We start from the raw sequence: 25,919 nt of genomic DNA on the forward strand, positions 1-25,919 counted from the left end.
GGGACAGTCCGTTTTCCACCTTTGAGTGCCGCGCTGCCCTTGCTCGTGATGCATCCTATACACGGAAGGGGCGGGCCCATGCGCGGGCGGGGCCTGAAGCGCTCGCTCGGCCTAAGGCCGCAGAGCCGCTGCCGCAGCCATTTTGGTTTGCTCTGAGAAGGGGCTGAAACGGTGGTGGGCTGGTGGGGTCCTGCTCTCCACGGGCCCTGTCAGTGCGGACGGGAGGATGCGACGCGAAGAAGTCCGGAGTCCCTGACACGGTGAGTTAGCGGGGCAGCGATGGCGGGTTTGGGGTGGGGGAGATGCAGCCGGTTTCGGATTGGGGCGGGACCGGGGCGGAGAGAGCCTGTGGAGCCCCCGTGGCTCCGGCCCGCTCCACCCCCTCCCGGCCGGTTCCTGACACACTTTTCTCCCTGCAGGCGGCAGCGTTTTCCTTGGCGCCGGGGGAGATGGACTCTGGAGCCCGCCAGGGCGGTGGCGCCTTAGGACAATCCCGCGAGTATAAACTGGTGATGCTGGGAGCTGGCGGCGTGGGCAAGAGCGGTGGGTGTCTCGGGCCTGCCGGGGTGAGGCGCCCTTTGGCTTAGGAGGCGGGAGAGGCTGTCCCGCGGGACGTCTGCGAACCCGCAGGGCCGGTCCAGGTCCCAGAGCAGCTGTCATGGGGCAGGGCGTTAGGCTTTAATCTGTCTCTGCTGAGAGCGGCGGCCCCCAGAGCTGACGAATGGGTTTGCTCGCTGCTGTATAGAGGTACCCACTGTGAGGGGGACAAGGTGGGTGAGGTAATATCTTTCATTGGACCAACTTCTGTTGGTGAGAGAGACAGAGCTCTTCTTCAGGGGGACAGTCTGTGCTTTCCTTCACTGTAGAGGTCACTTACATAAGGGTGGGTTGGAGATTTTTAAAAATCTTTCCCCAGCTCCTACCTTTGTATTTTCAATAATTGAACGTATTTGTGTGAAAATCCTTGATTAGGATTGATTAAACTGTAATACAGCAGTCTCTGTTAAACTTTAGAGTTAATATTTGAGGGATAAGACATTACAACTCTTCAGTGTTTATGATCTTTACATCTATAAGACATTGTTTAATTTATTAAACCATTTTAAGCTGTTAGTCCCATAGTTGAAAATAATAGGCAATAGGTGAGAATATAGTTCAATAATAGGCAATGGGTGAGAATATAGTTCACAATTTCATACTGATAAGTAAGGCTGTGAGTCTGTCAGAGTCTGAGACTTCCTGGCACCTCTGTGACTTCTGCAGTGGCTGGTGCAGCTGGCCCAGGAGCCACCTGAGCAGCTCAGGCAGCCCCTGGGCCAGCTGCATTGGCCACTCCTGGGGCAGTCTTGGGCCACCGCTCTCTCTCCTCCCCTTCCCCTCCCCCCCGGCGCAGCAGTTTGTGTGTGGAAGGGGGCTCAGGGCTGGGGCAGGGGGTTGGGGCATGGGAGGTGATGTGGGCTCCAGGAGGCGCTTACCTCGGGGCACCCTGGAAGAAGTGACATGTCCCTCCCACGCTTCCGACGTGGCCAGGTGGCTCTGTGCGCTGGCTCTGCCCGCATGCACTACCCCTGCAGCTCACATTGGCTGGGAACCATGGCCAATGGGAGCTGCGGAGCCGGCACTCGGGGTGGAGGCAGCACCCAGAGCCCCCGGCCCCAATTGTGCCTAGGAGCCAAGGGACATGTTACTGCTTCTGGGGAGCTGCGCAGAGCCAGATAGGGAGCCTGCCAACATTGCCTGCCCTACCCCCACAGCACCAGCGGGGGTGCCGTTCCCCCCCCCCCCCGAGCACCCATGGCACCCCTAGCCTCTCCTCTCCCCCCCGAGCAACCACATTGTCCCTGAGCGACACCCCCACCCTGAGCACCCAAGATTTTGTCGGGTGTATAGTACAAGTCATGGCAGGTCACGGGCCATGAACTTTTGTTTACTGGCAGTGATCTGTCCATGACCTTTACTAAAAATACCTGTGACTAAAATGTAGCCTTACTGATAAGTACATTTTATCATATCGCCTTTGAGATTTAGGGTGAACAAAATGTGCATTTTCCCTATGAAGTGCTTCAGTTTTTAGCAAATGCCAAAATAGTATGCCAATTGTATCATTTAAATGTTTCTCACACCTTGTCAACTGTCTAAAATGGGCCATCTTGATTATCACTACAAAAGTTTTTTTTCTCCTGCTGATAATACCTCATCTTAATTAATTAGCCTCTTACAGTTGATATGGCTACTTTCACCTTTTCATGTTCCCTGTATGTATATATATTTCTTACTATATGTTCCATTCTATGCATCTGATGAAGTGGGCTATAGCCCACGAAAGCTTATGCTCAAATACATTTTAGTCTCTAAGATGCCACAAGTACTCCTGTTCTTTTTGTGGATACAGACTAACACGGCTGCTATTCTGAAATCTGTGTAATCAGTAATTCTAAATATTCTCTGTCTGTTATCATGTCCCCACCTACACCTGTGAGGTTAATCAGGAGGACTGGAAATCTCCTGTGTAATTGTAGTTATCCAACGTTAATTTTCAGCTATGACCATGCAGTTCATCAGCCACCGGTTCCCAGAGGACCATGATCCTACCATTGGTAAGAAAAACCTCTCCAACATCTGTCTTTGCTTTTGCAAGTTAAAAAGTAGTTTTTGTGGAATTATTTACCATGAACCTTATATGCTAAAGAAAACCAGAAACTTGTCTGCAAACAAAGCGTTCATAATCATGTCAGTAATAGTTAGACAAGTTGTTACGCGTCCAAAGTCTGCAAAGAGGATTATGAGCTGTGCTAGGAACAGGACTAATGGCCAGATTTTTAAAGATATTTACAGAAAATTCTGTGCACACAACAATAATTTCTGCACAAATTCTGCATTGTGCAGTGGCCCAGAATTCCCCCGGGAGTAAACAGCAGATGCTAAAGTTAGACACTTTAAAATCAGCATGTACAGATAACTTTCATCCAAGAATTTTAAGAGTTCTCTGAGGAGTTCGCTGGACCATTCATGTTGATTTTAATTAAGTTGTATAACAGTAGGGAAGTTCCAGAAGTCTGCAAGAAAGCTAATGTTATGCCAGTATTTAAACTGGATGACCTGGGTAATTATAGGCTAGTCAGTCTGACATCAATCCTGGGCAAGGTAATGGAATGGATGATATGGGTGTGGATTAATAAAGAATTAATATAGGCTATAATGAATGCCAGTCAATATGAGCTTATGGAAAACAGATCCTATCAAACTAACTTGGTATCTTTTTTTATGAGATTACAAGATTGGTTGATAAAGGTAATAGTATTGATGTAATATACTCACACTTCTGTAAGGCATTCAAGCTCATCTCAGCATTTTGATTAAAAAAACAGAGCAGTATAAAGTTAATATGGCACACATTGAATAGATTAAAAGCTGGCAAACCAATAGGTCTGAAAATGTAATTGTAAATGTGGAGTCCTCACTGAGCACGTGTTTCTAGTAGGCTTCCACAGGGATCTGTTCTTGGCCCTGTGCTATTTAACATTTTTAGCAGTGACCTGGAAGAAAACAAAATAATCACTGATCAAGTTGGCTCATGATACAAATTGGATGAGTGGTAAACAATGAAGAGGACAGGTCACTAACACAGAGTGATCTGGATCACTTTGTAAACTGAGTATACTGTGTGTTTTTAATATGGCTAAATGTATATAGGTCAGTGCTTCTCAAGCTATCTGATATGGGGGACTGGCAATTTTTTTTCCAATGTGCCAGGGACCAGTGCCATTGGTTGGAAGGTGAAGCTAGACCAGGGGTCGGCAACCTATGGCAAGCGTGCCAAAGATGGCATGCGAGCCGTTTTTTAATGGCACACGGCTGCCTGCTGGGACTCCGTGTGCCATTAAAAATCCTGCCGACATGGCAAGCCGCAGGGTCCGCGCTCCCGGGCCGGAGCGTCCAGCCGATTACAGCAAGCTGCCGGCCCCTCCTCCGCCTTCCCCTGGAGCCCTGCCGCTGTGCGTGCAGCGCTCTGGGGGCCGGGGTTGCGCGCTCCCGCGGGGCAGCGTTTGGCTCCGTGGGGAGGGAAAGACGCTCCCCGCTCATCCGGAGCCCTGCTGCCTTGCACGCAGCACTCTGAGGGGCGGGGAGGGGCTGTGTGTGTGCGCGGCGGCGTCAGCAGAGCTCCGGGTGAGCGAGGAGTCTCATGGTAAGGGGCGGGGTTGGGTAAGGAGTGGGGGCAGTCAAGGGACAGGGAATGGGGAGTGGGATCCCGGGGTTAGGGGCGGGGTCTCTGGAGGGGACAGTCAGGGAGCAGAGGGGTTGGATGGGGCATGGGAGTCCTGGGGTCTGTTATGGGGTGGGGGGTAGATAGGGGTCAGGGCAGTCAGGGGACAGGGAGCAAGGAGGCTCCTGGGGGGGCAGTTAGGGTGGGGGGGTCTCTGGAGGGGGTGCTCAGGAGACAAGGAGCTGGAGGATTGGATGAGTCGGGAGTTCTGGGGGGGGCTGTCAGGAGGTAGGGGTGTGGAGAGGGGTTGGGATAGGCAGGGAGCAGGGGGCGTTGTATGGGTCCAGAGTTCTGGGGGTCCTGTCAGGGGGTGGGGAGCAGTTAGATAGGCATGGGAATCCAGGGGGTTCTGTCTGGGTGCAGGGTTGTGGATAAGGGTTGGGGCAGTCGGGGACAGGTAGGGAGTAAGGTCCTAGGGGGGCAGTCAGGGGACAAGGGGCAGGGAGGCTTATATAGGGGGTGGAGTCCCAGGAGGGGGTAGTTGGGACAAGGAGTGGGGGGGGGTTGGGGGTTCTGGGAGGGGCAGTCACCCAGCCCTCTGCCCTGAGTCCTGACCCCCACCCCCCCACACAGACCACACCCAGCCCTTTGCCCTGAGCCCTGTACCACCCAGCCCTCTGACTCCTTCACACCCCCCCATGACCCCAGCCCTGACTCTGGCACCCCCACACATACCCAGCCCCCCTACCCTGACACCTGCACCCCCCCTCACATGCCCCCAGCCCTCTTCCCTGACTCTTGCACCCCCCACATCCCATGCACCCTGCACATCCCCACCCCCACCCTGAGCACCAAACAGGAGCTCCTGCACCCCCACTCACATTCCCACCTGCATCCCTCACACCAAATGGGAGCTGCCCAGGTAAGTGCCCTCACACCCAAACCTCCTGCCCCAACCCTGCGCCCCCTCCCTCATTCTAGCTCCTGGCCAGACCCTTCACCCCCAGCCCTGTGCTCGGTCCACTCCCACCCTCAGCTCAGTGCAGAGAGAGGAAGAGAATGGGCCAGAACCAGGGAGAAGGTAGGTACCCACTGTATGTGGGCAGGGCCAGGACCTCAGACCGGCAGCGAGCTGTGCGGGTCTGGCAGCTGGGATCCCGGCTGCTGGCCCCGCACAGCCCGCGGCCAATGTGGGGTTCTGGCTGCCAGACCCTTCCCAGCTGGGGTCCTGGCTGCAGGCCCCACTCAGCCCATTGCCGGCCTAGGTGAACAGAACCCCAGACCAGCAGCAGGCTGAGCGGGCTGGTGGTGTAAGATCAACATTTTAATTTAATTTTAAATGAAGCTTCTTAAACATTTTGAAAACCTTGTTTATTTTACAATACAAGACTAGTTTAGTTATATAATATATAGACTTGTAGAGAGAGACCTTCTAAAAAACATTAAAATGTATTACCGGCACGCGAAACCTTAAATTAGAGTGAATAAATGAAGACTCGGCACACCACTTCTGAAAGGTTGTCGACCCCTGAGCTAGACAAATTCATGCTCAAAATGAGGTGTACATTTTTTAACAGTGAGAATAATTAACGATTGGAGCAATTTATAAGGGTCATGGTGCATTGTCCATCACTGACCATTTTTAAATCAAGATTGGAAGCTTTTTTTTTAAAAGATGTACTCTAAGAATTATTTTGTGGAATTTCTATGGCCTATGTTCAGGAGGTCAGACCAAGAAGATGATCACAATGGTCCTTTCTGGCTTTGGAATCTATGAATCAATTTCTCCATCTGTAAAATGGAGATGATGATACTTAATCTCCCTTTAAGTGTTTTGAGATCTACTGGTGAAAAGTGCTATATAGGAGCTAGGTATTATTAAATACTTACAGAAAAAGTTAAGACACTAAAATAAGCTAACTGCCAGTCACAATTAACAGACTAATAACAAAAATAAGACCTCTTGATGGCCATCATCTCTTCTGTCATACTACTTTTGCTTTGCAGGGTGATAGTTTGTCGTACATAACTGCCTTTGTTTCCTTTTGTTATTGCTACTTTTTATAAATGTGCAGCAGATTAAAAGGAGGGGGAGAGTAACTGCCCAAAATGCTTGTGTTCAGCTAAATTGTCTCTTGTGTGTTCCGTTTGATTTTCCCCCGTTGTTTGTCGAAATTATGAGTCAACAGATTTACCCATCTACTTACAAACCAGGAGAATTAGCAGAGCCAGCAACCTTAACTTTTCTTTAGTAGATGACTCTAGAGCAGGGGTGGGCAAACTTTTTGGCCCGAGGGCCGCATCTGCGTGGAGAAATTGCATGCAGGACCATGAATGTAGGGCTGGGGCAGGGGGTTGGGGTGTGGGAGGGAGTGCGGGGTGTTGGAGGAGGTGCACTGTATAAGACGACTTTTTATACTTAAAAAAAACAACCCCCAAAAATCGGGGGGTCGTCTTATACGGGTATAAACATACTGTAGCTTCGGCTACATACAGAATGTCCCTGTGCTGATACTGTATGTACCGCGCTGAGCCAATCCCGGCAAGCGGTGTCCTCTATTAATGCATACAAAGCCTGCTCGGATTGGCAAAGGTTCTAATAGCCCGCCTCTCTGACTCAGCCAATCCGAGCAGGCTTTGTACGCATTAATAGATGACACCGCTTGCCGGGATTGGCTCAGCGCGGTACATACAGTATCAGCACAGGGACGTTCTGTTTTGATTTTGCAGTTCAGTGGAGCTGGCCCTGCATCCCTAGGTATGGGGCGGGGAGTGGGATTCAAAGGGCTCTGGGCTGCTGGCAGCCGCGGGGAGCCCTGAGCCCTTTAAATCCCAGCCGCGGCCGAGAATCAGAGGGCTCTGAGCTGCCCGCTGTGGCGGGGAGCCCAGAGCCTTTTCAATCCCAGCCGCGACGGGGAGTCAGAGGGCTCTGGGCCGCCCGCTGTGGCGGGGAGCCCAGAGCCTTTTAAATCCCAGCCGCGACGGGGAGTCAGAGGGCTCTGGGCCGCCCACTGCGGCGGGGAGCACAGAGCCTTTTAAATCCCAGCCGCAGCGGGCAGCCCAGAGCCCTCTGATTCCCGGCCGCGGCTGGGATTTAAAAGGCTCTGGGCTCCCCGCCGCAGCGGCCAGCCCAGAGCCCTCTGACTCCCCGCCGCGGCTGGGATTTAAAAGGCTCTGGGCTCCCCGCTGCAGCGGCCAGCCCAGAGCCCTCTGACTCCCGGTAAGTACCGGTAAGTCAAAACCATTTTAATTAAAATTATTAAAATCAAATCTGATGTTATTAAATGGTGTTGCCTTGGAAGGGGGGGGGGGTAGTCTTATACGGCGAGTATAGGCCAAAACCTATGTTTTAACTGGAAAATTAGGGGGTCGTCTTATACGCCCAGTCGCCTTATACGCCGGAAAATGCGGTAGTTCTTTTTTGAATCCTGTTATAGTCTTGGCCTTCACAACATTCTCCGGCAAGGAGTTCTACAGGTTGACTGTGCGCTGTGTGAAGAAATACTTTCCTTTATTTGTTTTAAACCTTCTGCCTATTAATTTCATTTGGTGATCCCTAGTTCTTGTGTTATGAGAAGTAGTAAACAACACTCCTTATCTACTTTCTGTACACCACTGATGATTTTATAGACCTCAGTCATATCTCCCCTTAGCCGTCTCTTTTCCAAGCTGAAAAGTCCCAGTCTTATTAATCTTTCCTCATACGGAAGCCGTTCCATACCCCTCATCATTTTCGTTGCCCTTTTCTGAAACTTTTCCAATTCCACTATCTTTTTTTGGGATGGGGCTACCACATCTGCACATAGTATTCAAGATGTGGGCATACCATGGATTTATAGAGGCAACATATTTTCTGTCCTATTATCTATCCCTTTCTTAATTATTCCCAGCATTCTGTTCGCTTTTTTGACTGCTGCTCACATTGAGTGGGTGTTTTCAGAGGACTATCCACAATAACTCCCAAGATCTTTCTTGAGTGGTAATCGCTAATTTAGACCCCATTATTTTGTATTGTGGCAGAGCTCTGACCTTGCTCCTGTGGGTCTTGCGCTTCTAGGCGGTTTATGCTAGCCTCAGTGGCTCACTGTTACTCTCCACGTAGCCCTTCTCTCTCTAGGGCCAGGGTTACAGTCTACTGAGCCCTTTTCATCATAGGCTGCAAGGAGGTTGGTGAGAGAACTCCCACAGTCTCTGTTCAGCCTCCTGTCCTGACAGGGACCTGACTTCCCCTTCCAGGAGATGTTCCTGTAGTGGTGGGTTGGGGGGAACCCAGGCCCGCCCTCCACTCCGGGTTCCAGCCCAGGGACCCTAATGGTAGCAGTTGTTGGTAGCCAACCTTTCACTGCCAGAGTTGCTACATTTCCCTGGGCCACTTCCCCACAGCTCTCCTGCTTTTCCCTTCTTCACCCTTACCTTAGGGCTCCTTTAACGATGGTTTGAGGGTGTCTTCAGTAACCAGCCGCACTTCCACTCCCCTGCCTGACTGGAGTGAGCCCTTTTTATAGTAACAGCAGGGCCTTAATTAGTCAGGTGGTCACATTAACTGAATGGCCTCACCTGACTCTTTGCAGGTTAATTAGAGTCAGGTGTTCTCATTAGCCTGGAGCAGCCCCTGCTCTGGTCAGTCAGGGAACAGAAAACTGTTAATCCAGTGGCCAGTATATCTGCCTTCTGCTATTCTGCTGTACCCAACTGGCCTGGGTCTATCACAGTATGTATAGTTGAGATTATGCTTTCCAATGTGCATCACTTTGCATTTATCAATGTTAAATTTCATCCACCATTTTGTTGCCCGGTCACCCAGTTTTGAGAGATCCTTTTGTAGCTCTTCGCAGTCTGCCTGGGTCTTAACTATCTTTTTAAATTGGGTTAGTTTAATTTGGAGGGAAGGATCTGTTTATCTTTCTAAGGCCTGGTCTACACCTGAAACTCAGGTCATCTTAGCTATGTCTCACAGGACTGTGAAATTTCAGGACTGTGAAATTTCATGCCCTATGCAACATATTTAGGATAAGAACATAAGAAAGGCCGTACCGGGTCAGACCAAAGGTCCATCTAGCCCAGTATCTGTCTACCGACAGTGGCCAATGCCAGGTGCCCCTGAGGGAGTGAGCCTAACAGGCAATGATGAAGTTATCTCTCTCCTGCCATCCATCTCCATCCTCTGACGAACAGAGGCTAGGGACACCATTCTTACCCATCCTGGCTAATAGCCATTTATGGACTTAGCCACCATGAATTTATCCAGTCCCCTTTTAAACATTGTTATAGTCCTAGCCTTCACAACCTCCTCAGGTAAGGAGTTCCACAAGCTGACTGTGCGCTGCGTGAAGAAGAACTTCCTTTTATTTGTTTTAAACCTGCTGCCTATTAATTTCATTTGGTGACCCCTAGTTCTTGTATTATGGGAATAAGTAAATAACTTTTCCTTATCCACTTTCTCAACATCACTCATGATTTTATATACCTCTATCATGTCCCCCCTTAGTCTTCTCTTTTCCAAACTGAAGAGTCCTAGCCTCTTTAATCTTTCCTCATATGGGACCCTCTCTAAACCCCTAATCATTTTAGTTGCTCTTTTCTGAACCTTTTCTAGTGCTAGAATATCTTTTTTGAGGTGAGGAGACCACATCTGTACACAGTATTCGAGATGTGGGCGTACCATGGATTTATATAAGGGCAATAATATATTCTCAGTCTTATTCTCTATCCCCTTTTTAATGATTCCTAACATCCTGTTTGCTTTTTTGACCGCCTCTGCACACTGCGTGGACATCTTCAGAGAACTATCCACGATAACTCCAAGATCTTTTTCCTGACTCGTTGTAGCTAAATTAGCCCCCATCATGTTGTATGTATAGTTGGGGTTATTTTTTCCAATGTGCATTACTTTACATTTATCCACATTAAATTTCATTTGCCATTTTGTTGCCCAATCACTTAGTTTTGTGAGATCGTTTTGAAGTTCTTCACAATCTGCTTTGGTCTTAACTATCTTGAGTAGTTTAGTATCATCTGCAAACTTTGCCACTTCACTGTTTACCCCTTTCTCCAGATCATTTATGAATAAATTGAATAGGATTGGTGACTTAACCTCCATTGTAGACGAAGCTAGGTTGATGGAAGAATTCTTTCATCAACTTAGCTACTGCCTCACAAGGTGGTGGAAATACCTGTTCTGTTGCTGTAGTCAGTGTCTACACTACAGTGGCATAGTTGTGCTGTTGTTGTGCAGACATATTCTTAGTAATTTATCCTGTTTTAGGAAATTGGCAGTGCTGTTGGTGGCTGCCATTAGGATTATTTTATTTTATTTGTCTGCCTGTTCACCTCAGTTGGGAAAGGCCCATTAGTCTGAGAGAGAGTATTATTTATTAAGGTGTTCAAAACTGAATTCTTACATTATTACAATTGATATTATAAAGTATTTTCCATTGCTTTATAGCAAATGCTCAGTAGTAGTATGTTGTTGTATGCATGAGATCAGTACTGCAGTTTTACTGAACTTCTGTTACCCCCCACCCTCCTTCTTCTAAATCCACAGAGGATGCTTATAAAATACGAATACGGATTGATGATGAACCTGCAAATTTGGACATTTTGGACACAGCAGGACAGGTATGTGAGCAATAAAAATATGAATAGGATGGAACTAATGGCCAGGCATATTCACATAGATCTTTTAAAAATGTATTGCTTGTCTCTATCTTTTCTTTGTTCTAGTTCTGTCTTCTGAATTATCCCATTTCCCCAACATAATGTATTTGTTGGTAGCCACAGAATGTGCATTTATTTTGTACCCTGCTTTCTTTCCCCATTTTCCATTGTCCTTTTTATATACATAATATATACAAACAAAGAGGTGCCAACATTCTTACCAATTCTCTGAAGCAACAGAAATTCATGCCTTTCATTTGCTTCATATATTGGTCCCAAATTTTCACAATATTTTGTTTGATGTGTTAAAGGACAGAAAGGAAACAAACTGTTCATAACGTTCTTTTAACTCTCTGACTGCTACATGTTGCATTTTTAGTTGTGTATTTCATGTGTTTAAGTAATATTTCAGATAGGGAGAATCCATAAAATCTCCAGTTTTTTCCAGTGGACAATGTGTGGCATAAGCAAACCAGTATGTTGCGTGGCATATAGCTGTTCTTAGAATGGATAGAGAGCTGACAGTGATGAGATGATCAATAGCTGCTGAACTTGTACGAAAATTGAATTATAACATTCTTTCTAGGCAGAGTTTACAGCTATGCGGGACCAGTACATGAGGGCGGGTGAGGGATTTATCATCTGTTATTCAATCACGGACCGACGCAGTTTTCATGAAGTGCGTGAGTTCAAACAGCTCATCTACCGTGTTCGGCGCACGGATGACACTCCTGTGGTTCTTGTGGGGAACAAATCTGATCTGACACTGCTCCGACAGGTAAACTACCCAAAGGAGTTCAGGAGGTGTATATCTTAAAACTAGGGCTGTCTGTCAAGCGATTAAAAATATTAATTGCGATTAATCATGCTGTTAAACAATACTATAATACCATTTATTTTAATATTTTTGGATGTTTTCTACATTTTCAAATATATTGATTTCAGTTACAACACAGAATACGAAGTGCACAGTGCTCACTTTATATTTTTTATTACAAGTATTTGTACTGTGAAAAAACAAAGGAAATTGTATTTTTCAATTCACCTAATATAAGTATTGTGCAATCTCTTTATCGTTCAAGTTGAACTTACAAATGTAGAATTATGTACAAAAAAACTGCATTAAAAAATAAAACAATGTACAATTTTAGAGCCTGCAAGTCCACTCATCCTACTTCTTGTTCAGCCAATTGCTCAGACAAGCAAGTTTGTTTACATTTGCAGGAGATAATGCTGCCTGCTTCTTGTTTACAATGTCACCAAAAGTGAGAACAGGCGTTCGCATGGCACTGTTGTAGCTGGCCTCGCAAGATAGTTATGTGCCAGATGTACTAAATTTTCGTATATCTGGCACGTAAATACCTTGCAATGCCGGCTACAAAAATGCCACACTAATTTGTGTTCTCACTTTCTGGTGACACTGTAAGAAAGAAGAGGGCAGCATTTACTCTGGTAAATGTAAACAAATTTGTTTGTCTTAGCGATTGGCTGCACAAGAAGTAGGACTGAGTGGACTTGTAGGCTCTGAAGTTTTACATTGTTTTGTTTTTGAGTGCAGTTATGTAAAAAAAAAAAAAATTACATTTGTAAGTTGCACTTTCACAATAGATTGCACTACAGTACTTGTATGAGGTTAATTGAGAAATACTATTTCTTTTTATCATTTTTACAGTGCAAATATTTGTAATAAAACATAATAAACACTTTTAATTTAAATTAAAACACAGAATACAATATATATGAAAATGTAGCAAAACATCCAAAATATTTAATGAATTTCAATTGGTATTGTTTAACAGTGCAATTAAAACTGCGATTAATTTTTTTTAGTTAATCACATGAGTTAACTGTGATTAATCTACAGCCCTACTTAAAACATAATGCTGTGGTTTATCCTAAGTGTATTTGCTTATTCCTTTTCCTTGAATTACATTTTTGCTCTTGATTTAATGTTTAAAATAAATGTAATATTTGTATTAGTAATGTTGAAAGAGGGATGTGATGCAATGGTGTAAGAGCAGAATGCAGGATCTCTAAAATACAGGTCGTTTTATTATGGAATACTAATGTTAATAGACATGACATAATCTCAAACTCATTAGTTTTCCGCTTTGAAAACCTGGGTGTTTGCACTATAATTTCTAACCTTCAACTCCTGTTATGTTTTCAATTTCTCTTATCCTGAAAGGAGAGTGCATCTGCACAGGGGATTAAATGGCACTTGAACAAACTTTGCAAATAGTAATATATTAGGAAGGGTTGTGAGTACATTGAGAATAGAGAAATAATAAAAGGGGACTTAGGGCAGAAAATAAAATAAGATTCAACTTCAGAAAGTGTTAGCTAGAACATTTGGGGAAGAATAATCCAAAATACAGATTCACTGTGAGGGGAAAAAATCTGGCAAATAGTAACCCTGAAATAGACCACAGGTGGTGCTTGCACAGGTAATTGAGTTTCCAATGAGATACGAGAGCAAAATGCCATTGACGTTGTTGGATATATATGCTGAGGAGTCATATCACAGGACAGGGAATCAAGAGTCCCTTCATATGGCTCCAGTGTACCCATATTCTGAAATGTGTTCAGTTCTGGGAGGAAAGATGGACAGATTGGATGGCATTCAGAGAAAATCACCGGTGGTGACTGATGTGAAGAAATATAACTTTCCTATTGACAACTTGTGGAAGTTGCATGTTGCCCTTCAGATAGTTGCCGGTTTAACACCAACAGGGGAGATTAATTATTTGATAAAAGGGTGTTTAAATATGAAATAAAATAAAATTATGAATGGGGAAAAAAATTAGTCTCAATATCTGTGAAATCATCCTGACTAAAATGTTTTAGTCAGTGGAATAGTCTCCACAGGAATGTGGCTGAAGTGCCATAATTTTGGACAAAAGGCTAGAAAACCTTCAGTAGAGAACACTCCTACACTGTCAGGGAAATAGATTAATTGTGACCAAATACATGTCTTGTCATTCCACCTTAACAATCATTCTCATCTGTTAATTTTTCAGGTCTTGAAAGATTAATAATTTGTTTGCATTTAGTGCTATTAAAACCCTTTTCTATTTATTACTTGTATAGTGCCAAAGGTGTAAGCATTATTTACAAATGCAGATTATGATCCAGTCCCTACCTCAAGGAGCTGGATGTCTTATGGATATAGGATGCAGTACAAATATTTAAAAGATCAGGTGACTGAGTAGGAATAAACAAAAGTTTAGATTTCAGGGAGAGATTTCAGAGAGATGCATGGAAAGAGGATGTTCCAAAAGGAGCAGGTAATGTGAAAGAATGCACATGGTTAAGAGTGAGAGGAACAGGCAAAGGGAGCAGAAAGCGGGAAGGAATGAACACTTTTTGCTTTGTTGACAAATATGTACTTTGTTGAAGGTCTCCAAAGAAGAAGGCTCAGCTTTAGCACGAGAATTCAGCTGCCCTTTTTTTGAAACTTCAGCCGCATTCCGCTATTATATCGATGATGTATTTCATGCTCTTGTGCGAGAAATCCGTAGGAAAGAGAAGGAAGCAATAATGGCCATGGAAAAAAAATCCAAACCCAAAAGCAGCGTATGGAAAAGACTGAAGTCACCATTCCGAAAGAAGAAAGATTCAGTGACCTGAAGGGGAGGGATGTATCTGTCAAACTGTGAACTGGAATATGTAATCAAAGCAGTCCAGTGACCTACATTTTTGAGCATTATGCTTTCCTCTCTATTTTTTGACTATTTTAAAAGGAAATCTAACTATTGGGAGTTTTGTGAGGGGCTGCAATTTACGTTGTTGTTTAAAGTAATCTTCCCCCCCCCCAATTTCAGAACGTTTGGTCTCTGACACAGCAGTGGGTTTTACTTTTGTTTACTGTCAGTTTCTGACTTGGATCCAGCAAATGTCACTGACGTAGTTGGTTGCAAATGCTGTTACGTATGTTCCTGCACTTTTAAATGTTTGTCTTAAGGGATCTCAGCATAATGAAAACCGAACTATGTAGAATGTTTTGAACTTTTACTTAGAGCCTAACTTAGTTGTTGTGGTTTTTGTTTTTGTTTTTCCTCTTTCCTGGAGGATTGCACAACAAAGTTTGCTGCTTTCTGGAAAAGTAATTCACAATTTATGAGAAGGCTTGTCAAGATCAGTGTTAAAAGTAATGTTTGTGAAGCACATATAGCAGACTAATGGAACAAACTGTGTGCACGTGTCAGTGAGAAGAACTCATGCTGAAATTGATTTATGTTCTGATTGTGCATTTTTCCAACAAACGAGTAATGATGGACTCCATGTGCATATTTATATACAAATAATTATAAGAAACAAGTGTAATGCAACACTATAGTTTAGATTTTAAACAAGTCAGGAAAATTAAAATTATGATTCCCATGGCAGCCATAACTTGAGAACATTGCATGAATATGTAGCATTTTCTTAATGTATATAGTGTTCTTATACTGCCATAGTATAGTATGTGCAATGTGATAGTTTCAGGGGCTCTTGGAAACTAGAGCTTTGACTTTCCTGACTTGCATGCTTAAAATCCTATCAGTAATGTTGCATTAGCTTATGTATTTGCATTAAATTTTACGTTCTTTTCTTAAAGAAGCCAATATTGTTAGATTGAAGTCTCAAACACAAATTCATTACAGATTTTTTTTATGCTTTGAGGCTCTGTACCCACACTGCACTGTGTTGTAGAGGGAGAGTGTAAAATTAGAAAGTGCTGGCAATAGGACCTAGCAGAAATAACTCCGAACCTGGTGAGACTCATCCATTGCAGGTAGGTGGGGAGATGAGGGGACAATGATGATTACCTGGGCTTAATGTCAGTCCTGAGAATTATATATACATGGATATCCCTACGTATACACACACTCAAGTGGGTATATGTAGATATTTGTGCCCAGTGATCACTTACGCTGATTAGGAAGCTTGTGTTTTGTGAATCAGCACATTTTTCAAATGCTGCAAATTAAATGTTCCTCATGGAGGACTATATATATGTCAGTTCTGAAGATTTTTAATCCAGAGTTTATTCGAGTATAAAAATAGCATGAAAGATGGATTTTTTTTTTTAAGTAACATAATTCACATAGGTAACTCAGAAATGGCAAGAGAAAATTTAGGCTAAACATAATTTCTCAGAAAATCAAACACTAAAAACTGTAATTTAAAATGAAAGTGCTTCCTTGCCCACAAGTATAGTATCACGACTGTATTCTATGATTGGTTTTGTCAATAATTACATTAACCATACTGGGTTGGTGTCAGATCTGTATTTTCAGCCTTAGTTTGACACACATGATCATTGTACATTCAGAGTTGGAATGCAGAGATGTTAAGATTTGTGTATAAAGGATTCGATGAAAGCAACAAATAGGGCAAATGTGGGATCCCTCATGATTTCCTTCACTAAACTGCTTAGCTTTTCCTGTTCTTTTGCGAACAGCATCATAGGAAATGTAAGCTTTTTAAGTTTGATTTTCTGTGTAGGAAATCAGAGAAACTGATACAGAATTTTCTGTGTTTCTTTTGTTTTGATTTTTTTACTTTTTTAAAACTGTGCACCTGGACTACAAAGTTGTATAAACCAGTTTCTGGGTTCTTTCTTATAAATTTCCATTGCAAATCCACCTGTTATGCTGTGCTGTGCCACAATCCATTACATGGAAAAAGTAGCTCAAAATAATCTAGAACATTTAGAATGTATTTTAGTTGTTTGTTGCAGTGTAAGATGAAATTATTTTGTTAAAATTAACTTCATGAGCAATATTGCATACCTTTATCATAGTTACTGATTTTCATAGATTGTTGGGCTGGAAGGGACCTCGAGAGGTCATCGAGTCCAGTCCCCTGCCCTCATGGCAGAACCAAATACTGTCTAGACCATTCCTGACAGGTGTTTGTCTAACCTGCTCTTAAATATCTCCATTGATGGAGATTCCGCAGTCTCCCTAGGCAATTTATTCCAGTGTTTAACCACCCTGACAGTTAGGAACTTTTTCCTAATGTCCAGCCTAAACCTCCCTTGCTGCAGTTTAAGCCCATTGCTGCTTGTTCTGTCCTTAGAGGCTAAGATGAACAAGTTTTTCTCCCTCATCCTGATGACACCCTTTTAGATACCTGAAAACTGCTATCATGTCCCCTCTTAGTCTTCTCTTTTCCAAACTAAACAAACCCAGTTCTTTCAGCTTTCCTTCATAGGTCATGTTCTCTAGACCTTTAATCATTCTTGTTGCTCTTCTCTGGACCCTCTCCAATTTCTCCACATCTTTTTAAAAATGCGGTGCCCAGAACTGGACACAATATTCCAGTTGAGGCCTAACCAGCGCAGAGTGGTCGGAAGAATGACTTCTCGTGTCTTGCTCACAACACACCTGTTAATGCATCCCAGAATCATGTTTGCTTTTTTTGCAACAGCATCACACTGTTGACTGATATTTCGCTTGTGGTCCACTATATCCCCTAGATCCTTTTCTGCCATACTCCTTCCTAGACAGTCTCTTCCCATTCTGTATGTGTGAAATTGATTGTTCCTTCTTAAGTGGAGCACTTTGTATTTGTCTTTATGAAACTTCATCCTGTTTACCTCAGACCATTTCTCCAATTTGTCCAGATCATTTTGAATTATGACCCTGTCCTCCAAAGCAGTTGCAATCCCTCCCAGTTTGGTATCATCTGCAAACTTAATAAGCGTACTTTCTATGTCAATATCTAAGTCATTGATGAAGATACTGAACAGAGCCAGTCCCAAAACAGACCCCTGCGGAACCCCACTTGTTATACCTTTCCAGCAGGATTGGGAACCATTAATAACTACTCTCTAAGTATGGTTATCCAGCCAGTTATGCACCCACCTTATAGTAGCCCCATCTAAGTTGTATATACCTAACTTATTGATAAGAATGTCATGCAAGACCGTATCAAATGCCTTACTAAAGTCTAGGTATACCACATCCACCGCTTCTCCCTTATTCACAAGACTCGTTATCCTATCAAAGAAAGCTGTCAGATTGTTTTGACATGATTTGTTCTTTACATATCCATGCTGGCTATTCCCTATCACCTTACCACCTTCCAAGTGTTTGCAGATGATTTCCTTAATTACTTGCTCCATTATCTTCCCTGGCACAGAAGTTAAAATAACTGGTCTGTAGTTTTCTCGGTTGTTTTTATTTCCCTTTTTATAGATGGGCACTATATTTGCCCTTTTCCAGTCTTCTGGAATCTCTCCTGTCTCCCAGGATTTTCCAAAGATATTACTAGAGTCTCAGATACCTCCTCTATTAGCTCCTGGAGTATTCTAGGATGCACTTCATCAGGCCCTGGTGACTTGCAGGCATCTAACTTTTCTAAGTGATTTTTAACTTGTTCTTTTTATATTTTATCTTCCAAACCTACCCCCTTCCCATTAGCATTCACTATGCTAGGCATTCCTTCAGACTTCTTGGTGAAGACCGAAACAAAGAAGTCATTGAGCGTCTCTGCCATTTCCAAGTTTCCTGTTACTGTTTCTCCCTACTCACTGAGCCAGTGGGCCTACCCTGTCCTTGGTCTTCCTCTTGCTTCTAATGTATTGATAAAAAGTCGTCTTGTTTCACTTTATTCCTGTAGCTAGTTTGAGCTCATTTTGTGCCTTTGCCTTTCTAATCTTGCCCCTGCATTCCTGTGTTGTTTGCCTATATTCATCCTTTGTAATTTGTCCTAGTTTCCACTTTTTATGAGCCTCCTTTTTATTTTTTATATCATGCTAGATCTCGTAGTTAAGCCACGCTGATCTTTTGCCACATTTTCTATCTTTCCTACCCAGCAGAAGAGCTTGCTTTTGGGCCCTTAATAGTGTCCTTTTGAAATACTGCCAACTCTCCTCAGTTGTTTTTCCCCTCAGTCTTGATTCCCATGGGACCTTACCTATCAGCTGTCTGAGCTTACCAAAATCTGCCTTCCTGAAATCCATTGTCTCTATTTTGCTGTACTCCCGTCTACCCTTTCTTAGCATTGTGAACTCTATGATTTAATGATCACTTTCACCCAAGCTGCCTTCCACTTTCAAATTCTCAACCAGTTCCTTCTTATTTGTTAAAATCAAATCTAGAACAGCTTCCCCCCAGTAGCTTTTTCAACCTTCTGAAATAAAAAGTTGTCTGCAATGCAGTCCAAGAACTTATTGGATAGTCTGTGCCCTGCTGTATTATTTTCCCAACATATATCTGGATAGTTGACCAAATCTTGGGCTTTGGATGATTTTGTTTTTAAAAAAAGCTTCTTCCACCTGGTTAGGTGGCCTGTAGTAGACTCCTAGCATGACATCACCCTTGTTTTTTACTCCTTTTTGCCTAACCCAGAGACTCTCAACACTTCCATCTCCTATGTCCATCTCCACCTCAGTCCAAATGTGTACATTATTAATATATAAGGCAACACCACCTCCCTTTTCCCCCTATCTATCCTTCCTGAGCAAGCTGTACCCATCCATACCAACCAATTTAGAAATTAAGGCCCTAATAGTTATTCAGTATTGGAGTAAGTACTGTCTATAACCATGAAATAAAAATCCCAGGTAAGCCACATAACAGGAAACATTTGTGAAAAAAATATAGACATAACGCGCGCGCACACACACAAAAAAGGCTGTTTCTAATTAAAAGATGAGACAATACCAGCTTTCTCTGAAAGTGAAAAACAATTTTAATTCCTACTTTTTAAGGATAGAAATGTGACTTGAAATTCTACTCAGCTACTGGTATGTTCAAAACTTGCTGGCATTAATGAAACATAACCTGTGAGCAGCGATAAATGGGACTAATTCCTACTCTTGCCTTCTGATAAATGGTGGGATTTCTGTGCCTTAAATTAGCCCTTTAACAATTCAATGTTGAGTGATTCCATTTGAGCCTGTTGCTTGTGGAATTATTAAATCTGAACAGCAAGCACTTTTTTTACACAATGTTGTTCAAGAAGATTGTTTTATTTTTGTCATGTATACATTTGTACACAAAGAAATGATTATTTCATTTGACACAATACAGAATTTTTATTATAAATGTTTGTATTTTATGTTTTAATCCTAGGTGCCTAAGACTGTCAATAGAAAACATTGCGGCTGGGGGCTCAGAAATAAGTAGAAAGTTTGTAGTGCATAACTTTTGGTGGAGTGAGCTTACTAGCTGGAGGCTTAGAAGGTGAGCTGTAAAACTAAATAACCATTTAAAAGACGCAAGGCTAAGAAGTACCATAAGAAGAGTTTGGTGCTACGACCTGCTTAAGAGAGAGAGAATTTTCATTAATATAATAGTTCAGACTTGTATGTACTATATAAGAGTCTTTGAGTTGCCATTTTTTTTACTTTGAGGGTTGGGAAGATAATGGTGTTTAGAAGGGTAAGCAGCTAAACTTTGGTCTGGAAAACTTGATATTAGCATACAGGAGAACTTAATCCTGTATTTCCCATTGTATCGTTTTCTTGGTGTATTATTTGCTCTTAGTTTTTACTAGCTAACGATGGGGCAACTGTTTTGATACCCTTTTGAAAAAGGCAGGTTAATAATCTTTTTTTAATTGAAGCTATTGTACAACTCCTTTTAAAGAACATCTAGTCCTCCACCAGTTTACAAAGTTTATTATTTAATCTGAAATTTTTTGTTTTTATAATAAATGAAAAGCAACTATAATCACTTTTTTTTGTGTTGATAATCTGGGCTGGTTCTATCTGCACCCCTGTCTGATCCATATGAGCTCTCAAGTCCTCAGCCCCTTCAGTTAGGCAGACACCAGTGTTCCTTGGTTCAAGTATCATGTGGGATTTATTTAATGAGCATTTGTCTATTTTATTTTATAGAAGTTCTTGTACCAATCTTAACATGATAGTATGAGTGCCAGTAGCACATTAAGCTACATGGCACATGTCTCATGTGGTTCGCTTTCTCTAATACTCTGTTATGTGTGCAGTGTATTGTTTGAAGTTTTAAAATAAATACAAAAATGTGTTCATATTAAAGAAAGTGAAGTAAATTTAGTTCATTTTGCGTGTGCAGAAGAAGGTAGTGAAGTTTGTGATAGTTCTTGGGTCTGGTGGGAATTTGTTCAGCAATGTGAGAGCAGCTTCTGAGAAAGTACCCTATCTCCTGCATAAACGTTTTTTACTCTTGTGGTAGAAAATTCCACTGTGCTGAAGCAGCAGAGTTGTTAACTATAGTCCTTATCCCAAAACTTTAGGTGATCGCGATATCCTGGGCCGTGGCAATTGTGCACTTTGAAGACAAGGATAGAGACCTTGAACTTGATACAGTATTTTGTATAGAAAGCCAATGTAGAGAGCAGAGGCTAGATTTGATGTGCTTGCAGTAGTTCATCTTTCTGAAAAAAATGCATGGCCACATTCTGAATTAGCTGGAGTTTCCTGAGGGCAAATGGCTTCATGCTCAGGTATATTGCATTGCTGTAAACCTGATGGAAGATGACAAAGGCATGTATAACTGGGGCCAGTTCAGTTCATCATCTGCCAGGGTGGGTCTCCTAGCCAGCCAGAGATGTCAAAAAGCATTACTATTGGAGTCTATCTGAGAGGTTAACATCCGCAAGGAAGAGCACTGCTCAACTACCTACTGAACTGACCAATTGTATATGGATTCTAAGGCCAGAAGGGCCTAGTGTGATCATCTAGTCTGACCTCTTGTATAACACATGCCATTGAACTTCCCCAGCATAATTGCAAAAGCAGATCTTTTAGAAAAACATTCAATCTGGATTTAAAAATTGTCAGTGATGGAGAATCCATCACAAACCTTGGTAAATTGTATCACTGGCTAATTACTTTCATAGTTTAAAATTTGTGCCTTATTTCCAGTATGAATTTGTCTAGTTTCAACTTCCAGCTGTTGGGTCATGTTATACCTTTCTCTCTTTGAGGAGCCTATTATTAAATATTTGTTCCCCATATAGGTACTTAAACTGTAATCAAGTCACCTCTTATCCTTCTCTTCATTAAGCTAAATAGATTGAGCGCCTTGAACCCATCACTAAAAGGCACTAATCTTGTATTCATTCTTGTGGCTCTTCTCTGAACCCTCTTCAATTTATCAACACGGTTCTTGAATTGTGGACGCCAGAACTGGGTACAGTATTCCAGCAGCAGTTGCCTCAGTGCCAAATACAGAGGTAAAATAACTTCTCTACTACTCATCAAGATTCCCCTGTTTATGCATTCCATCCTGTAAGTATGGGCTACTTTCTTTGTTCCTGGATATATACATTTATATTAGAACTATCAACCGATTAAAAAAAAAATTTAATCTCGCTGATAAACAACAATAGAATACCATTTATTTAAATATTTTGGATGTTTTCTACATTTTCAAATATATTGATTTCAATTACAACACAGAATACAAAGTGTACAGTGCTTACTTTATTTTTTATTTCAAGTATTTGCACTGTATAAAAACAAGAAATAGTATTTTTTCAATTCGCCTAATACAAGTACTGTAGTGCAGTCTCTTTATCATGAAAGTTGAACTTACAAATGCAGAATTATGTACAAAAAAAACTGCATTAAAAATAAATGTAAAATTTTAGAGCCTACAAGTCCACTCAGTCCTACTTCTTGTTCAGCCAATTACTCAGACAAACAAGTTCTTTACACTTTTAGGAGATAATGCTGCCCGCTTCTTGTCACCTGAAAGTGAGAACAGGCATTCTCATTGCACAGTTGTAGCCAGCGTCATAAGATATTTACATGCCAGATGTGCTAAAGATTCATATGTCCTTTCATGCTTCAACCACCATTCCAGGGGACATGTGTCCATGCGGATGACGGGTTCTGCTCAATAACAGTCCGAAGCAGTGTGGACAGTAATAGTGTTGACGTAATATACTTGGACTCCTGTAAGGTATTTGACTTGATGCTGCACATTTTGATTTCAATTACAACACAGAATACATTTTTCAATTCACTTCATACAATACACATTTTGATTTGAATTCACTTCATACAATCATTCATACAATTTTTATCATTTTTACAGTGCAAATATTTGTAATAAAAAAGAATATACACTTTGATTTCAATTACAACACAGAATTCTATATGAAAATATAGAAAAACATCCAAAATATTTAATACATTTCAATTGGTATTCTGTTTAACAGTGCAATTAAAACTGATTAACTGCAATTAATCAACAGCCCTAATTTACATTTAACCATATTAAAATGTGTATTGATTGTTTGCACCCAGTTTACCAAGTAATCCAGATTATTCTGAATCAATAACTTGTCTTCTTAATTATTTACCATTTCCCCCCAATTTTTTGTCATCTGCAAGCTTTATCAGTGATTTTGTTTTCTTCCAGATCATTAATAAAAATGTTAAATAGCATAGGGCCAAAAACCAATCCCTGTGGGACTCCACCAGAAACAGATACACTTCATGATGTTTCCCCATATACAGTTACATTTTGAGACTTATCAGTTAGCTGGTTTTTAATCCATTTAATGTTGCAATGTTAATTGTGTATTGCTCTAATTTTTTAATCTAAATGTGCAGCATCAAGTCAAATACCTTACAGGAGTCCAAGTATATTATGTCAACACTATTACTTTTATCAGCCAAACTTCTTGTCTCCTCCAAAAAAAAAAAAAAATCAAGTTAGTTATGTTTACCTTCAACCCAAGGAGACTGTACTATGGCTGGAAACTCTTCAAAGTGCTTTCTTCCCACCAGCATCACCTCCGTCTTGTTTTGCTTCAGCTTTGGCCAGCTATTGTTCATCCATGAGCTAAACTTGTCCAAGCACTGGGCTTTCTTGGTGGAAGTGTCTTTCTTGGGGGGAGACGGCTGGGAGATGTCCAGGCACTCTCCACGCCAAATTTAAACATTGAGAGGGAGGACAACAGGATAAGAATGGATATAGCCAGAGGGAGGGTTTGGACATAAGGAAGAGGGGGGGGGTGGATACTAGACCAATAGGTCATACTGGTGGTACTGTGTCTCTACCAAATTGGGTAACACAGGTGAGAGAAGCCAAATAGCAAACATTAGGATGTTTGTTCACCAATGCGAGAAGCCTAGGTAACAAAATGGAGGAATTGGAGCTCCTGGTCGGAGAATTGAAACCGGATATCGTAGGAATAACCAAAACATGGTGGAACGGTAGTCATGACTGGAGTACAGGTATGGAAGGGTATGTGCTGTTTAGGAAAGACCGAAACAAAGGTAAAGGTGGGGGAGTAGCATTGTATGTCAATAATGAGGTAAACTGTAATGAAATAACTAGTAATGGAATGGATAATACGGAGTCTGTTTGGGCAATGTTCACATTAGGGAAGAAAACTACTAGAGCCTCCCCTGGGATAGTGATTGGGGTGTGCTATAGACTGCCGGGATCTAACCTGGATATGGATAGATAACTCTTTAATGTTTTTAAGGAGGTAAATACTAATAGGAACTGTATGATCATGGGAGACTTTAACTTCCCGGATATAGATTGGGGAACAAATGCTAGTAATAATAATAGGGCTCAGCTTTTCCTAGACGTGATAGCTGATGAATTCCTTCATCAAGTAGTAACTGAACCGACGCGGGGGGATGCCATTTTAGATTTGGTTTTGGTGAGTAGTGAGGACCTTGTTGAGGAAATGGTTGTAGGGGACAACCTTGGCTCGAGTGATCATGAGCTAATTCGGTTCAAAATAAATGGAAGGATAAACAAAATTGCATCTGAGACTAAGGTTTACGATTTCAAAAGGGCTAACTTTACTAAATTAAGGCGACTAGTTAGGGAAGTGGATTGGACTAACATATTTAGGGATCTAAAGGCGGAAGATGCCTGGGATTATTTCAGGTTGAAGCTGTCAGAGGCCTGTATCCCGAGAAAGGGAAAACGGTCCGTAGGTAGCAGTTTTAGACCGAGCTGGATGAGCAAGCATCTCAGAGGGGTGATTAAAAAAACCCAGAAAGCGTACAAGGAGTGGAAGATGGGAGGGATCAGCAAAGAAACCTACCTTATTGAGGTCAGAGGGTGTAGGGATGCAGTGAGAGAGGCCAAAAGCCGGGTAGAGATGGACCTTGCGAAGGGAATTAAAACCAATAGTAAAAGGTTTTTTAGCCATATAAATAGGAAGAAAACCAAGAAAGAAGAAGTGGGACCGCTTAAAACTGTAAACGGAGTGGAGATTAAGGATAAGCTAGGCATGGCACAATATCTAAACGAATATTTTGCCTCGGTCTTTAATGAGGCTAATGAAGGGCTTAGGAATAGTGGCAGAGTGACTGATGGGAATGAAGGTGCGGGGTTGGAAATTACAGTATCCGAGGTAGAAGCCAAACTTGAACAGCTTAACGGTAGTAAATCAGGCGGCCCGGATAATCTTCATCCTAGAATATTAAAGGAATTGGCGAGTGAAATTGCAAGCCCGTTAGCAATAATTTTTAAGGAATCTCTAAACTCAGGGGTTGTACCGTTTGACTGGAGATTAGCTAATATAGTTTCTATTTTCAAGAAGGGGAAAAAAAGTGACCTGGGTAACTACAGGCCTGTTAGTTTAACATCTGTAGTATGTAAAGTCATGGAAAAAATATTAAAGGAGAGAGTAGTTACGGACCTTGAGGTCAATGGCAATTGGGACAAATTACAACATGGTTTTACGAAAGGTAGATCGTGCCAAACCAACCTGATCTCCTTCTTTGAGAAAGTAACAGATTTTTTAGACAAGGGAAATGCGGTGGATCTAATATATCTTGATTTCAGTAAGGCGTTTGATACGGTACCGCATGAAGAATTACTGGTTAAATTGGAAAAGATGGGGATCGAAATGAAAATCCAGAGGTGGATAAGGAACTGGTTAAAGGGGAGACTGCAGCGGGTCGTATTGAAAGGTGATCTGTCGGGTTGGAGGGAGGTTACCAGTGGAGTTCCTCAAGGTTCGGTTTGGGGTCCGATCTTATTCAATCTATTTATTGCTGACCTTGGAACCAAAAGTAGGAGTGGGCTGATAAAGTTTGCAGATGACACGAAGTTGGGAGGTATTGCCAATTCGGAGAAGGATCGGGATATCCTCCAGG

At 42.3% G+C, this 25,919-nt stretch overlaps 1 protein-coding gene across 4 annotated transcripts; it reads left to right on the forward strand.

The window, feature by feature from the left end:
- The first annotated feature begins 120 nt into the window (after positions 1-120).
- Positions 121-16,030, forward strand: RIT1 (Ras like without CAAX 1). Of its 4 annotated transcripts, XM_039513490.1 has the most exons (6): positions 121-260; positions 420-543; positions 2,541-2,597; positions 10,749-10,822; positions 11,448-11,639; positions 14,261-16,030. In XM_039513490.1, the coding sequence occupies exons 2-6, from the start codon at positions 450-452 to the stop codon at positions 14,489-14,491; spliced, it is 648 nt and encodes a 215-aa protein (XP_039369424.1). In that variant the 5' UTR covers positions 121-260; positions 420-449; the 3' UTR covers positions 14,492-16,030. The 4 variants fall into 4 exon arrangements, with proteins under 4 accessions (XP_039369424.1, XP_039369425.1, XP_039369427.1 ...); XM_039513491.1 differs by lacking the exon at positions 121-260 and having other exon boundaries at positions 386-566; XM_039513493.1 differs by lacking the exons at positions 121-260; positions 420-543 and adding an exon at positions 584-779.
- Positions 16,031-25,919: the final 9,889 nt, after the last annotated feature.

Source organism: Mauremys reevesii, linkage group 24 (genome assembly GCF_016161935.1).
Source record: "Mauremys reevesii isolate NIE-2019 linkage group 24, ASM1616193v1, whole genome shotgun sequence".
NCBI lineage: Eukaryota > Metazoa > Chordata > Testudines > Geoemydidae > Mauremys > Mauremys reevesii.